The 15,757-nt window shown below is 38.7% G+C and overlaps 1 protein-coding gene across 7 annotated transcripts in view; it reads right to left on the bottom strand.

Moving 5' to 3' along the window:
* Positions 1-15,757, bottom strand: part of MID1 (midline 1) — a 251,547-nt gene that overhangs the window by 29,271 nt on the left and 206,519 nt on the right. For all 7 annotated transcript variants that reach the window (XM_032100628.1, XM_032100631.1, XM_032100632.1 and 4 more), the window contains 3 exons: positions 10,431-10,538; positions 7,202-7,350; positions 3,706-3,833 (listed from right to left, as the gene is read on the bottom strand). In XM_032100628.1, the coding sequence (XP_031956519.1) occupies positions 3,706-3,833; positions 7,202-7,350; positions 10,431-10,538 (385 nt within the window). The remainder of the gene's footprint in view (positions 1-3,705; positions 3,834-7,201; positions 7,351-10,430; positions 10,539-15,757) is intronic.

Raw genomic sequence — 15,757 nt, forward strand, 5'->3', positions numbered from 1 at the left:
GGTTTTTGTTTTACTTAACTGTGAAGCGTGATAAAAATAAAGCCTAATTCACTCTGTCACAAAGAGTTCAGTTTATGATCTATGAGAATTCCATGCACCAGTCTGAAAGGAGTAACATAAATCTTTCTCTGAAGTTCTGGACAACAGTAGAGAATAATAAAATGCATTTTACTCTTGGGATTATATATATACACCTCTATCTCATATATACCTATATACATATATTTGCATAAATATATTCTAGATGTCTGCATAGGTTACATTTTATGCTCAGATAATTTGGACCTGTGCTTTGCATTTTGCCACTGTAGCCATATGCTATTTATTAATGTGAAGAAAAGCCAGCTAGAACTGTTTTTCACTGGGCATCAAGGGCAGGGATAAAAATGGTTTGTTAGGAAAAACCAGCTAAAATGCTTGATACATATGTAAGTTTCCTTAGACTGCAGTGTGAGCAAATTTTTATGACTGTGGATGAGTTAGGAAAAAGGCAGAGAAGGAGTTACATAAATGACACAGCCATCATGAGTGATCACAGAAAATATCCTTATAGCAAGGCAACCCTTCATTTTGATAGAGATAAATCCTTTGTTTTCTTCAGTGTACAGCAATTAGGCTGGTAATATTGACATGTGATGTACAAAGGGGAGAAGACCTGAGGGATGCAGGAACAGACTGCTAGACAGAATTCACCTCATATAACGTTACAGATCTAAACCACAGTTATCTGCATTTGCATGAATATATCTATCCTCTGTTTGGAGACAACTGGGAGGAATAGGCAACTCCAGAATGGAGTCAACTGCCTTGACATATGTGCCTCAAAATGAGATGGTTACTTCTCTTATTTGACTATAAAAGAAGATGTGGCTGATTATTTTAAAGGTAGATTGCTAGGTTAGGGCAAATGAGCCTGTTTTTTGTTTCAATTCTTCCTTTCATTTCCTTGGATTTTTATAATTTTGGGGTGAATGCTCAACACGATGGCAAAAATCCTACAGAGTTGGAGAGAGGTAGACACCACAACATTACACTGGTACTGTATAAGAAGCTGAAATTACTCTTATCACATTATTATTGTGTTTTATTTACTTGAATATGTGTTAGACACTGATTGTATTCATCTGTCACACAGTGATAAAGAAATTCCTTGCAGATAAAATTTCTCTTTTAGATATGACAAGAACCCCACAGCTCTAGCAGGCAGAGGTGCTGCTGCCCTGTGCATGCACACAGTCTTGTGCTTCCCAGTATTAATCTGTTCACTTATTCATGGAATCACAGTGTCAGAGAATAGTTTGGATTGGGAGGGACCTTTAAAGTTCTTCTGGCCCAATCTCCAGACAGTGAACAGGGACAGGTTGCTCAGAGTTCTGTCCAACTTGACCTTGGATGTTTCCAGGGATGGGACCTATACAGCCTCTCTGGCAACCTGTTCTACTGGATCACCACCTTCATTTTAAAGATTTTTTCCTTATATTTAGTCTGAACTTACCTTCCTTTGGTTTAGAACCATTACCCCTTGTCCTGTCTCAACAGACCCTACTAAATGTTTTAAGTGTTGAAAGACCACAATGAGGTCTCCTTGGAGCCCTCCCTTCTGCAGGCTGAACAACTCTAACTTTCTCAGCCTTTCCTCAGAAGAAAAGCCAGAAGCCAGCCCTCTGCATGGAAGAGATTACAGTGGTTGGCAATGAGGAGACTCTGCACCCTCACATTCTCCTGAACTAACACAAGTATACCCTCTGCAAACTGGAACAAGTGAATGGACCCAGGAAGTGTTTTCCAGTGCTTTTCTAACAGTGCTTTGTGCCTTTCATTGCAAATTCTTGCTATTAACAGCAGATGCTTAAAGACCCTGCAAAATAAAAACCTACCACATCTCTTCTGTTTTCAATTGAGCTGGAATGAATTGTTCTAATTCTGACATTGAAATCAAAACACCCTAAATTACAGTAATTCGTTTCTCTTTGTGAGTCATTGTACGGTCTGAGACTGCACATTACTCAGGCTTTCAGTAAGGGTCTAATCCTGTGGGCTTCTTCAGGCCAAAGATCTCAGTTAAGTGAGGTGGGGCTCTGCTGTGTGGAGAACCCACCCCACAGCCTGGCTCAGAGCACAGTGTGCTCTCTAGTTCCAGACACAGCCAGATCCTCCAGTTCTGTGATGGGGAAATACACAGTGTCACCGACATGAGGAAACATCTTTCACTGCTGAGCCTGTGATGTTGATTGCTTGAGCAGCTTCTGGTTGCTCATGGGAACTCTGCCAGGCAGCAATCTGCTGCAGCAAGGAGGCAGCCCCAAGGGAGAGGATAACACGTCTCCCGGGAAATAGGGTTTCGTCCCTGCTTTCCCTCCTCTGGCTGCTCCAGGCTGAGCTCCAGCTGTTCTTTCACTCCACTCTGCTGCAGTGGCTTTTAACTATTTCTCAATCCCACTTCCTCACACTCTGGTGGTGAAGAATGCAAGATGAGGATGTAGGAAATGCATCCCAGTTGTTTGAAGCACCTAATGCTTCCTGGGGCATTCTGGGGCTGCTGGAGGTAATATATTCAGGATTACGAGGGTGAGTGTATTTGGTTTATGTAGCAAGGTTTTGGTAGTGGCTGGGCTGCAAGGATTATCTCTGTCAGAAAAGATCGGGAACTGACTCAGTATCCAACACAGATACTCGATCACTTCTAAGATACACCTGCCAGAGTCCAAAGCTGAGCCCATCACTGGTGTTGATAGTGCCTCTGTGACAGCATTTTAAAGAAAGGGTAAGAAAGGCTGTGCATAGCTGTGGGGGAAAGGAGTGAGAAAATGTGATAAAAACAGCCCTGAAGATGCCAAGATTGGTGAAGAGAGAGGGAGATGAAGTGCCCCAGGTGCCAGAGCAGAAATTCTCCTGCAGCCTGTGGTGGACTGTGGTGATGCAGGCTGTTTCCCTGCAGCCCACGGAAGACTACGGTGAAGCAGATCTCCACCTGCAGCTGTGGAGCTGCTCACACTGGAGCAGGTTGATATGTCCTGGAGGAAGCTGCAGCCTGCAGAGAGAGGACCACACAGGAAAAAGGTTTCTCACAGGAATTGAGGACCATGGGAGACTCATACTGGAGCAGTCCACCTCTGAAGGACTGCATCTGGCAGAAGGGACCCACTCTGGAGCAGTTCTTGGAGAATGGCAGCCTTGAAAGGGCCCATGTTGGAGAAGTCCATGAAGAACTGCATTCCATGGGAGAAAGCCCATGCCAGAGTAGGAGAAGGGCACCAGAAGAAGGCATGGCAGAGATGATGTGTGATGAACTGACCACAACCTCCATTCCTCATCCCCATGTGCCACTTGGTGGGGAGCAAGTACAAGAGCACGGAATGAAGCTGAGCCCAAGAAGAAGGGAGCGGGGGAAAGGCTTTTTTCATAGATTTATTTTTATTTCTGTGTCCTACTTTTACAATTAATTTGCAATAAATTACATTAATCTTCCTCAAGATGAGTCTGTTTTGCCTGTAGCAGTAATTCTTGAGTGATCTCCTTGTCCTTATCTCAACCCATGAGCTTTTCATCTAATTTTCTCCCCTTACTGAGGAGGTGGAGTGAGAGGGGCTTGGTGAGCACCTGGCAATCAGCCAAAGTCATAAACACAGGGAGGACTGAAGAATATCCTATCACTACTATTTTATGAGGAATATATAATAGTAGCACCTCAAGAAAAAAAAGTACCTGTAAGGTAATCAAGGCATTCCAACAATTTCTTCTCCCTGGTAAAATCGAGTGCGAAAGTATCAAAAGTATCGTTGAGATTAATTTCAGGAATTAGAACCTGGGAGGATGCAGTTGCCATGGAAACCCTGTAATGAAAAGAAAAATGTCTTTTAGCCCTCAAGGCAAAACGAATTTCATATCAAGGTGGACCTGATCAATATGATTGTTATTGCTTCTCAAAAAGCTTGGCAAAAGCCTCCACATGTATTTTATTTATAAAATAAATATTTATTAAGTTAGGAACTTCTTCTTCCACTTTTATTTTTGAGAGCAAGCTCTCCAATTTTTTTTTTTTATTGAGCTTAGGTCTAACATGCAGTGTCAGGTAAGCTTTTAACAAAATATTGGTCAAGCAACAATATACCTTGAATTCTTTTTAATCACCCATTGAACCAAAGAAGAAAGAGCACTATAATTAACTGAGTTCTAAGCAATTCTAACAGATGCTGCATCTCTCCCAACCCTTGTTTTCCCAAGCAGTTCCTTGCTCCAGGCATGCCTTGGCACTGCTGTCCCAAGGGCTTTGTGCAGTCCCCACACCTCCTCAGCTGTTCAGCACAGCACACTGCTGTTAACTTCAAAAGGCACAGGAGGGAGATAAAACAAATAGATGTCAGCATGGTTTATTTTAAAAGGCTTTTCCCTGCAAAACATGTGTGCAGACTTATATTTCCTCCAAAACTGAAAAGTTTCCTTGCCTACCTCATTTCAGGAGCTACATCCACATTTTCTCTGTTCAGATGTAATAATACAAAGATACGAACTTTTCACAAGAAAAATGCCATGAAGAAGCATTTCTCAGACCCTTCAGCCTGGTATCTCAAAATGCATATTTCTGGAGACCTAGATACTACATATGTTTATAGAAAGTTTGACTGGTCTGAGGAGAGAGATCACTAAATCTTTTGCTACACAACAGAAATTGGGCAAATGTTTCAGTTTGGAGGTAAACAGACAACCATGCGTGCCATGTATGTCTGTTATCCGTCATTCATGACACATCTAATCAAAGTAATTTATTGCTTCAATTTAAAATTTTCCCAAATTAGAGTACTATTTTTCTGTAGACAGGACTGAAATGACTCCAGGACAAATGTTGACTAAGGACTACTTTTTCTTTTTTTTTTTTTTTTTTTTTTTTGTAGTATTTTAGGAAAATACAATAAGGAAAGTCAAAAACTGAGCTGTACATCTCATTGTCTTCAGCATAGTTTTCAAAAGCTGAGCTGAGGAGGTTTCCTAGTAAATATTCTTGTTACAGTCAGTTTTCAGCATTGTTTTTCTTGCAGCTGTGGATGTAGAACTTAGTTTAAAGTAGATCCTAGGACCGTTTGGGTTTTTTTTAATATCACCAGGTATTTTTGGACTGTTTGGGCATATGCAAAGGGTGCTCTGTATTTACATGTGTTACAGTCAGTTTTTGAGGACATCAACAATTCAATATTTCAGACAGCATGTTGCCATATTAAGTTCAGAGGATTGAATTTTGTCCTGTAATTCTCCCTACTGTTGACACTGTAAACACTGACACTGTACTTGATTGGAAAGGGTTTTTCTAGGATAAATGTATTTCACCTACCGTAAATAATGCACGGCCTAAATAATCAGAGTGTATGTAATGACTTTGCATGCGTAGCTGCCTGTTGTGCTTAAAACAGAATATTATACTGCAATTACTTTGAAATGTGTGGATGAGGAAATGCAATGAGCATGATTTCAGGAGACTGCTTTAGCTACTGGAGCTCTGAGCCCTGGTGAGACTGTTACATGAGCAGCCTAAAAGCAAACAAAATGTTGCTCACCACATGAGAACTAAGAGAGTTACTTGTGAGGAATAATTTTTCAATCCAATTTTGCCTCTTTTTCCATTTGCAATTTGTCTGCGAGCACTTGGTGTTTTTTTTACCCTTAGTTTTATTCACTGCTTGGAATGATTCTCTGATTTTCAGGGTGTTCACAGCCATCTCATTACAGACAGCAATCTATGATAGCCAAGAATTAAGTTTGATTGGGCACATATGTCAGCTTGTCTCATTTCTGCTCTCCCAGTGTCTCTCCTGTGATTGTATTTATGATGCAACTGCTCACACTGTTCAAGTTCAAAATGGAGCTTCTCTGAATATTCCCTGGTAGTCAGTTACAAAGCTCTGTGTCTCCACAGGTTTCTGCCCTACTGCTGGTTCTGCTGAATACTGAAAAAAAGGGCAAACCCCCACCTTCAGCTTTTGATACCTGTAGTTTTACTACTGGCTTCAACTGAGATGCCATAATGTTGCTCGGTGACAGAATACAAACCACGGTCTGAGAGACAACATGTAACTCACTGCCTTGCCTGGCCTTGCCTGGCTTTGCCTTTTTCAACTGATATTCATGTCTCTGAACCTGTAACAGGCAACCCAGTGTTGCTGGCTTATTTATAAAGTGATAATTAGCTTTGATGAAGACTGATAAAGCACACCAGAGTAGCTGATAGAGTTAAAAAAAACCCAAAATATAATAGGAGCAGAGAATTTCATGCTTTGTATTTGGGGGAAATTGGCTGGAAAATGTGAAGTTATAATGTGAACCCAGAAATACAAAAACCAGCTATTTAAAAAAATTAATAAAAAGCCTACTTTTGATGTCTTTCTTCTTTGTTGTCCATATTCTCCTTTCTTTAAATTTTTTAAATTTTTAAAAAAATTTTTCTGATTGATTTCTAAACAGCTGATATTAGAGCAGAATATTTTTTCATCAGAAAAACTCAATGGGAATGTTTCAGCATTCACAGCATTGCACTGAATACCAGACCAAATTTTCAGATAGCATGGTACTTATCTTTGAGATCCTTGATATATCTGGCATGCTGAAGAGGAGCCAGGATCCTGAAAGGAGTAGAAATTGCCTGCACCCAGGGACCCAACACAGCAACTGCTGTAACTTCCAAACCCCTTGGACTGTTGAATCTCCATCTCTTCAAGATGCATGGTGCAGGTACACAAAGTTACACACTTCATAATCTTGTAGCTTGCTATTTGTGAAGAATATGAATCCATTAAGATAATTCCCAGTTTCTTCTAAGGCATGTACTTGCTGCCTGATTTCTTTATCAATTTCAGAATTTTTCATGAAGTAGGAATTTCAGCCACAAACCTGTTTTTATTAGTGTATTTAACATCAGACCTCTGCTTGGCAACCATTCTACCTCTTTTACTTGTGCACGGTGTTACTGTTCTAGCTCTTAATTTGCACCCTCTTTTGACTGCTCCTCTTCTCAAAGGGATGTTTTGATTTAGCATTACAGTGAGGTTCTTCCCACTCTGGTACAGCATGAACTAGCCTTTTGCGGGAATATGTCAACTGCCCCCCTGCCTTTGACCACACCTGTGATGTGACAAGACAATACAGCAACTATGACAATCCAGCTGCCTTAAAGTGTGATTTTCCTTTTCATTGAGAGGAGTGTCTCCTTTACCTTTCAGTGATGTTTTTAGCTGTTTGCAGGAAGCGAGCGTGATCATTCTCCTTCAGCGACTGCTCAGCCTGAGAGATGAGGGATGTCGAGCGCTCGATGCACTGTTTGCAGTTTGCAATCTGCTGAGCCAGTTTTCTCAACCTCACCACCTTGAGTGGAAACACAGGAAAGCAGTCATGTCTCTAAGGTCACAAATCATGACTGAGTTTGCAATTCAGAAGCAAAGCTGGGCAAAGGAGCAGTTAGGATGAATGGCTTTGGTGACAAGAGCTTCTTTCACACAAGCTTTGTGGTGAACTCCATCTAGCCATGTAATATTTTTAATAAGGGACAGGCACAGCCTTTCTGCCTAAATATTTTCCACATGGAAAACAACAGGAGAGAGCCAAAACAAGCACAGCTGGCCTATTTTCCAGCAGAAGGAACGTCATTTCCTGGTAATTTCTGCTTACATGATAACTAAGGGCTATTTAGATAACCATTTCCCTGAAATTATGAGATCTGTGTTAGAGGCTACTTATAGATTAACTACTGTTTTTCTATTACTTAGGTGAGCTTCATAAAAAAAATCTGAAAATAATAAATCTTAACAGAAAAAGACTTCAATTCTATTAACAATACATGCCTGACCTTCTCATTATGTGCTTTTAGTAAAACAGGGTGTTTTCTTGCTGGATATTTTTAACTGGACAAAAGCACAGTAGTGTAGGAGAGCTGATTATTATTACTGCAAACATACGTGCTGGAGATAAACACAGTAGATGTGACTGTAATCATTAGCTGAAAGGTTAAGGAAGGGCACAGTCCTCCGTTTAAAGACAATGTTGGCTAACAAAACTTTCAGGAACTACAATAGTTCCTGAAAGGTCTGGGAGTCCTTCCCTTTGTTATCACATCAGGATCATAGTTTTAACAGGAGTAAGAAATAGGAAGGAAATTAAATAATTCTGGAGTTTAGAAAGGCACATTAAGACCCAGTTACATGCAAAATGAGGAAACTAACAACCAAGTGGGTTGGCAGAAATATCCAAATTTATAATCAAGATAACATTCCCAATCTCAGGAATTAGGGCACAAACTATGAAGTTGCTGAGTTGTCTTTCAGATATATTGGCATCCTAAGCAGTGATGAGGGTATCTTAGTGCATGTATCTGACAACAGAAACAAGCAGCAAAATAAACATTCTTGAAAAACTTTCCAAATAAGATACTGGCCAAATGATTTGTGTCATGTAACATTTGTATCTCTTTAAAGATAGAAAGAAAAAAAGAGGAGAAAATGTTTGGAATGCACAGATTTTGGTAATGCTAATGATTTGATCAGCTTCTAGGATGAACTAATTCCATAATATTTTCGGTAACTGGGCATTTTCAGAGATTACAATTCAGTCTACACCAGTGCAACCAGGGAAAGGTTCACTTTCACTTTTTTTAAAAAAAATTATCTATTTATTTACTAATTAATTAACAAGCAAACAGTGAAATGAAATAAATGTTAACTTGTGAATTTTTTGCACTAGAAGGCATGCCATGATTTGTGATGTCTATATATGAACTATATTTTTGACTTGATTGATTCTTTTTTATATCTTCAAGAAGATGAAGATGATAAATTGAAAAAGGAAGAGTCTCATCTCACTCACTCCCCACCCACTTCTGCAATGGTAGGAATGACATCTGCCCTAGGATTATCTTACCTAGTTGATATTTCCTTCTTTCCTGTCACATCTTCTGTGGGTTTTTATCAGGTTTGTGTAATAGGTGAGATTAAGTATGGAGCTGCACAGGGTTTTCAAACTTGTGTAACTGAATCTGCAGCCTTGCAGGCACAGCTAGAACCTAGTATGTGAGTGTTTCCAGCTCTGTAGCCACACCTACAGTCCTACAGAGAAATTTGTCTTGCTCTACCTTCCAGAAAGACCCTTAGCCATATGTCCCCTTAAAGGAAGATACCTTGGGCAGAATTTCCTGTGGCTTTTCACATGGGTCTCTTGAGACCCTGAAATCTTTCAACATATACCCCATTTGAGTCAAAGCATTCCAGATCTTAACTGGACCTCCACTGATATAACTTTCAGTTCAACAAAACAGAACAAAGAACAGGGACAGATTCTGATAACATCTCTATTCAAATAAATTTGGAGTCAATTGTATTAAAAATCTTCCATGCTAGAGGAAATTAGAATATATCTTTGCAAGCAACAGAGTAAGTTTTCTACTTCATTGGCAGCACATCTGGTCTCTCTGCATAGAGAAACACAGCTGAAACAAAAACGAAGAAGGCCATCTACTTCATTTGAAGGGGATTATATTTTGTTAACAGCATGAGGAAATTCAGGTTTTGTCACACAGTGTACGGGACCTGTGGTTTCAAACGTGTTTAAGTTAGCCCTTGCCTACAGGCCTTTCATTTCAAGTTAATTGGAATATCTTGACAGCCACATGAACCATTTAACCTGCGCTTGACATTATTCCTTTGCTGAGCTTTTCCCACACAAGAAGAATGAATATCTGGCTTAGTTAGTTTAGGAGTTAAACAGTAAACACCTTGTATGTAGAAAATAAAAACATAAATTCAACTCTAACGCATTTATGAATTAACAGTTAGCTAGCAAAAGATGTTGAAACTTCAATATCAGAGATTTTTCCTGCTCAATGTGTTTGCTACTCATAATCATGGAACTTCAGGACTTAGAAATGCACACCTAATTTAATTTCTTGCACACTTTTGAATATATTTTTTTGTAAATAAGTTAAGACTTCTTATTCTCACAAATGGCAATGACTGGAACAAAATTTTTATGCAATAGTATTTGAATAAACAATTGAAGTACCTAGGGAAAAAAAAAAGATAATTGCAAGACGATTCTATATGCTGTGACATTTTGTTAAAGTTAAAACTTTGGGGGAAATACTGTCAGGCACATAACAGAGTGAAGGAAACATTAAGTGGACATAATTTAATTGTCATTTAGCCTTCATGACCACATTTCTGGTTTTATCCTTAAAATCTGTAATCACCTGTAGTGAAAGAAATTCCAAATAAACAGTTGAGGTCTAGCATACTAATCTTCAAGGATTTCATTCTTCTTTACATGAAAGTAGCAGTAGCCAAGGACTACACAAGGACTTTCACAAATTTCTGCTAATAATATCTGCAGTAAAAAAAGCTGCAATCAAAAGGAAACAGTGTTGACCCACTTGTGATCTAAAGAATTAAAGCTTTTACCTTTCCTTCCTTGATTTTGGTTCCAATTATTTGTCGTCTTTGCTGGATTATTTCAATGAGTTGGTCACATTCTTCCATTAGCTTGGTTTCTTGGCGGGAGGCATTTACCTACGAAGTAAAACATTATGATTAGCAAAACCTTTTTTTTGACATTTTCCTTTTCCATTTTCTAATTTAAAAATCGCAATTTCTAAAATGTTGGGTTTGGCTTTTTTTTGCTCTTTTCCATGTATGATCTGTGTTATTTTAAGTCCCCTCTTTTGGATTTTGTGAAGTACTGAATTGAATCTCAATATCTTGTTTGCAAGAGGCAGGACTTGCAAATAGATAATCGGATATTTCTAACTCCAGTGAGAAGTCTGTTCTGGTGAGTATTGAGTGGTGTCAGCTCTAACACACATCAGTGAGAAGCGAGGTGTCTTCAGGAGGTGCTTCACACGTCACAGTTTGCAGCCACATAAAGCACTGCAGTGAACACCAGTGCTCTTAGGAGCACAAGTACTGGATCAGAGAGTCCATCTGGTGCAGTATCCCCTCTCACTGCTGTTAGTGCCAGCATCTGTCAGTAAACAACATTAGGGGGAAAGGAGTACCAACGTGTGTGATGACTCCCACGAATGTTTTCTTGTCCTCCAACCACTTGCAGCTCAGTCTTCTTGAACCAGACACAATTAAACATCATTACTAATACTCAGAATAATTATATTACGTGTATTTATTTAGTCTCTCCTTCAAACCCTGGAAGTGTTGGGAATCTGCATCATTCTACAGAAATGAGCACCACAGCTTAACTCACAGTGAACAACTGCCTCCTTTTAGATGGATTTGAACCTATCTCCTTCCAGCTGCATTTAATGATCCCAAGTCTTTTTACTGGAAAGGACAGTGAATTACTGATACCATCTATATCCACATATTGGTTCCTGAAAGATTCAAATTACCAAATATCCAACTATACCAAAGCATGTGTTGGCTGTCTTAATTATTCCTGTTTTGCCTCAGCAATGGATCAGATAGAAAATAATGCGCTCATGTAGTTTTCTAGAGTATAAATATATGAAGAAATGAAATTTTTTTAGTGCAAAAAGCACTTTTTTAGTGCAAATATTAGCTTTCTATAGTAAATGTTGACTTCTTTTTAAAAAAGAAAACAAAACCTATAGTAGAAAAGTTTGGGTTCTTGGATGAATATGTTTTGTTTCTGAAGGAGACTGACTTTTTCAATGAAAAGTGAATATTCTGTACAACCAGAAAAAAGTACTTCCCCTTCAGCAGTTGCATGTTTAGCTTACACATAGCTTACACAGTCAGAGAAAAAGGTAAAAAGTTCTAATCATGTTAGAAAAAAAAAAATAAAGAAAAAAAAGAAAGGACATTTCAGAGCTATGTTCCCATTTGCATTTTGCTTAAAGAGGGTAAGAAGGTAAAGCAGCTTTCAGCCCTGGCTAATTGCCCCTACAGCCATGTCACCTTTTCCACTGGGATAGTAAGAGTCAGTGGTGAACAACAATGGGGAATAGTTTCAGGTGACAAGTAACTATATTGCACCTCTTGGTTGTTTTTTCAGTCTGACGAGCCCCATGATCTGCATCTGTATTCTTTTCTTTCCTTCCAACAATGTGTTTAAACATGCATTTACCTGTAAGCACATTATGGAACTCATTAAGCTTAAGCAAATGCTTATATATCTAAATTTGGACCAGAACCAATTTTACAAATAACCTTCTTATGTGAAATACGCAGTATCCTCCAGGCAAAGAGGGACTTGTTTATAAAGACCTGCTTTTATCAAGGTTTTGGATTATACATCTCAAATCTTCATAAAATTAGTTTGCACATTTTAGAGGCTTAATTATTAATCAAAACATCAAGATTATAAAGAGTGAATACATTTGTTTCTGGAAGGGGTCATATGTATTTGCAAGTGTTGATGAAGATGTAGAATGTATTCCCATCATGCTGTTTTAGGTGCCCATGGATCTCCTTACATTTGCTGTTTGCCCTGCCTGGCTTCTCACCACAGTCCATGAGGAGAGACGGAGCATGAAACAGCTCACCCAAATCCTCTAGCAGTGCCACTGTCTCTTCACTGATAGCTCAGGTAACCTAGAAAAGTGAGTCAATCAGCACTGTTCCTCCTATTCCCTCTATTCCTGGTGTCCCACCACCTCAGCTGCATCGCGCATCTTACTTGGCATGAAACTCTGCAGAGCTGCTTTCAACAAGCTGTACTGTGCACCAGTTTCCCAGCCATGATTTCAGTTTCACTAGTGGACTGAAATTCCACCAAAGAGCAGGGAATCCTACACGGGCTCAGCCAGAGGCAGCGATCACATCCACTGCACGCGGGCACAGCTCCTGCATCAATACCAAGGTCGGCTCACGCCACAGTCAACTTCAGCACTTAATTACAGTAACACTTTTGGCGCTTAGTTATGGTAACACTTCATGGGATTTTTGAGTAGCTTCCACTCAAAGTGTTACTTCTAGCACCACTTACATCACCAATTTACTTTGTCAAGCAGACCTAATTAATTTTTGGGATAACTGTCTTGAAACACAGAGTTACAGGAAGGTTAAGTCAACATTGTTTCATTTAATGCTCTGGTTGATTTGAATAATAATGTATTAATTGGATCTTAACCTAAAAAGCTCTACACTAAGAAAAACAAAATGCCTGGAAAAAATCTCTGGATTTCTTAGTGCACTGACTGCAGACTTCTCTTTTTCTTTGAAATCTGAAAAGTATACTCTTTTATAAACTCCATTTGAAGACATTTCCAACTTTATAGCTTGGACAAACTTGTTAAAAATGAAAATAATATTCTAAAATTATATGATATGTCTGAGCTTTGTATGAAAAAAACCTCAAACATTTAATATGGGAGCTTTTCTCAAGCTGAAATACTCCTTAATCACATTTTCAGCCCACAAAGCCTCTGATTCAGTAATAACTTTATAATCGAGCACATGCCTAATTTTAAGTGCACTATATTAGCTGTGGCCCTAAAGGGACTATTTGTGAGATTACCACTGAATATTATTTACTTGCATGTTCCCAACGAGTTGTATGTCAGACCAAAGGCACATGGTCATGTGTCAAAGAGCCACAGGCATGGATCAGGGCTCTGCTGTACAGGTGCTACAAAAATACCAGAATAAGAATTTTCTTTCTGCTTGAGTCCTTTGATGAACAGCAACCTTAACAATAACTTCCAGCTGGGCAGTCCAAGGAATGTGAGCTCTGTCTGGTGAAAATATTTGAGGTTTTACATTCTACATTTTTTCCACATTAAAAAACAAGCCCTCTTTCCAAGGAGTTTGTTAAGAGACTGAGAGCTGCCTTATAAAGGTCTGGTGACTGTGTCACATACTTTGCGAGAGACTTCAAATCATACAGAGGGTTGATTTCAGTCTGGGCCTCCTCCACCCAAGATGAATGTTGATTCCTTAATCTGATGTATCTGTTGTCTGAGAGTTTATGCTAGACTTGGGGACATCTTTCTACAGAAAATTTCACTGACATGAAAACACTTAGTTTTGGCATCAACCAGTTCCTTAAACATCCATGTCCAGAAATACTTTGAACCTAAAGCTCTGTCTTTTATTGGTATAATTTTTATAAACTTATTTTCCATGCCACAAAACAGTTTTAAAACTGACTAGGAGGCCTTATGACTTAGCAAGAGCTATGATGTCTACAAAGAAGAAAAAGGACAGATTCTAGTCCCCCTGCTTTTGTGGGGAATTTATTCCCATTTCTGTAACATACACAGACCTCAAATACTTGACTGAAAAAACCCAACAACTTTGCAAATTTCAGGTTTCTTTCCAAGTTTTCCAGACAGATGGGTAGAGACTGTTGCTCTTTGCCTCAGGAAGTAGGTGTAGTTAAAATAAAGAAAAATGGGGGTTCCTCAAATATCTGTCTGGAAGCTGGAAACAACAAGGCCTCCCAGCCCAAAGGGGAGACCAGGCCAGCTGTTCCCAGCTCCACAAGCTGAGAACTGATCGGGAAGATGTTCTGCCCTCTGTAGAGGCTTCCTAGGCTTTCATCTTCAGGGACCTGAGTTAAATTGCAGCTTAGCTCATAAGAAAATGAATGTGGTGGTTTCAAAGTCCCCAGCAGATGTTTGGGAAGTCACAAAAGTACAGAATGACTAGAGATTCGAGGTTACAGTGGAGCTTCTATGGTTAATTCAAAAGCAAACCGAATCAGAGGGCTGGTTTCATACCCACGAAAACTTCCTCAATGAATACACTGAAGCAAAGGATTTTTTTTAGTGTCTCAGCAGAATTTTTCTTGCAAGAGCAAAACTCTCCACCTGAGATTCCTTATGGATGAGGCAATTCTCTCCACAAGTGGAAATCCTCGTGTGTCTTTTTGGCAAATAATCTCTAAATGACAAGCAAAATAAGACATCCTAAATTACAGGGGGTCTGCTCTTTAAAGGCTACACTGTCTGTGATAAATTCATCAAAACCAGAGCAATTTTTATTTACTAGTCGTGTGCTGTTTATGCAAAATGTAAGAAAGTAGGTTGTAGGAAGAGTCTGATCTTTGGAAATTGCGACATGACTTTGAGTTTCAGCTTCATGATTTAAAAATTGTCTCAATTCCTTAAAAAAATAAATTCTTTGCAGCTGTGGCTGTACAGGCAAAGAAGAGGTATGAATTTTTCTTTATGCATTTGAGTTGATGGTTATAGAATGACTATATACTCACAAGAAAACAATTACTGTATATTCACAAGAAGACAAAAATACCAGAAAAGTAAATCAAATTATTCCACTCAAAACCTGTTACATCATTGCCACATAACTTCACTCTATATTTGAGCCTGAATGTCTTCTTACACAAAACCTAGAAACTGAGATTAAAAAAAATCTAAAATTTTTACATATAATGGCCGATACCTATTTGTTCTAGGAAAACTTTCTTCATTGTCATGTAGATGTGGAACACATTTTCTTGGATCCCTAGATCTTGGTCCCTAGATGAAGTAAAGGATTATACTCCTCTAAAGAGAGAGGCCTGTTTATTTTACTTTATGTTGTAAAGAGAGTAATTTTCTTCATAGAGCTACAGTACATCAATGTAATATTTTAAAGTCATCCATGTTTAATTTATTTATTTAATGGAAATACAGAGGATAGTCATTAATGTATATTTATGAAAAAATTTCTTCCCTTTTTTTTATGACCATACTGAATGAGAGTTGTGGATTCAAACTTTCTTTATTTCATATCCTTGTTTGATAATACATGTTGTTTAATTTAGTCTTCTGCAGAGCAAAAGCAACTCTTGGAAAATAACTTTTTCAGAT

The sequence above is a fragment of the Corvus moneduloides genome, chromosome 2, assembly GCF_009650955.1.
Source record: "Corvus moneduloides isolate bCorMon1 chromosome 2, bCorMon1.pri, whole genome shotgun sequence".
NCBI classification, from domain to species: domain Eukaryota; kingdom Metazoa; phylum Chordata; class Aves; order Passeriformes; family Corvidae; genus Corvus; species Corvus moneduloides.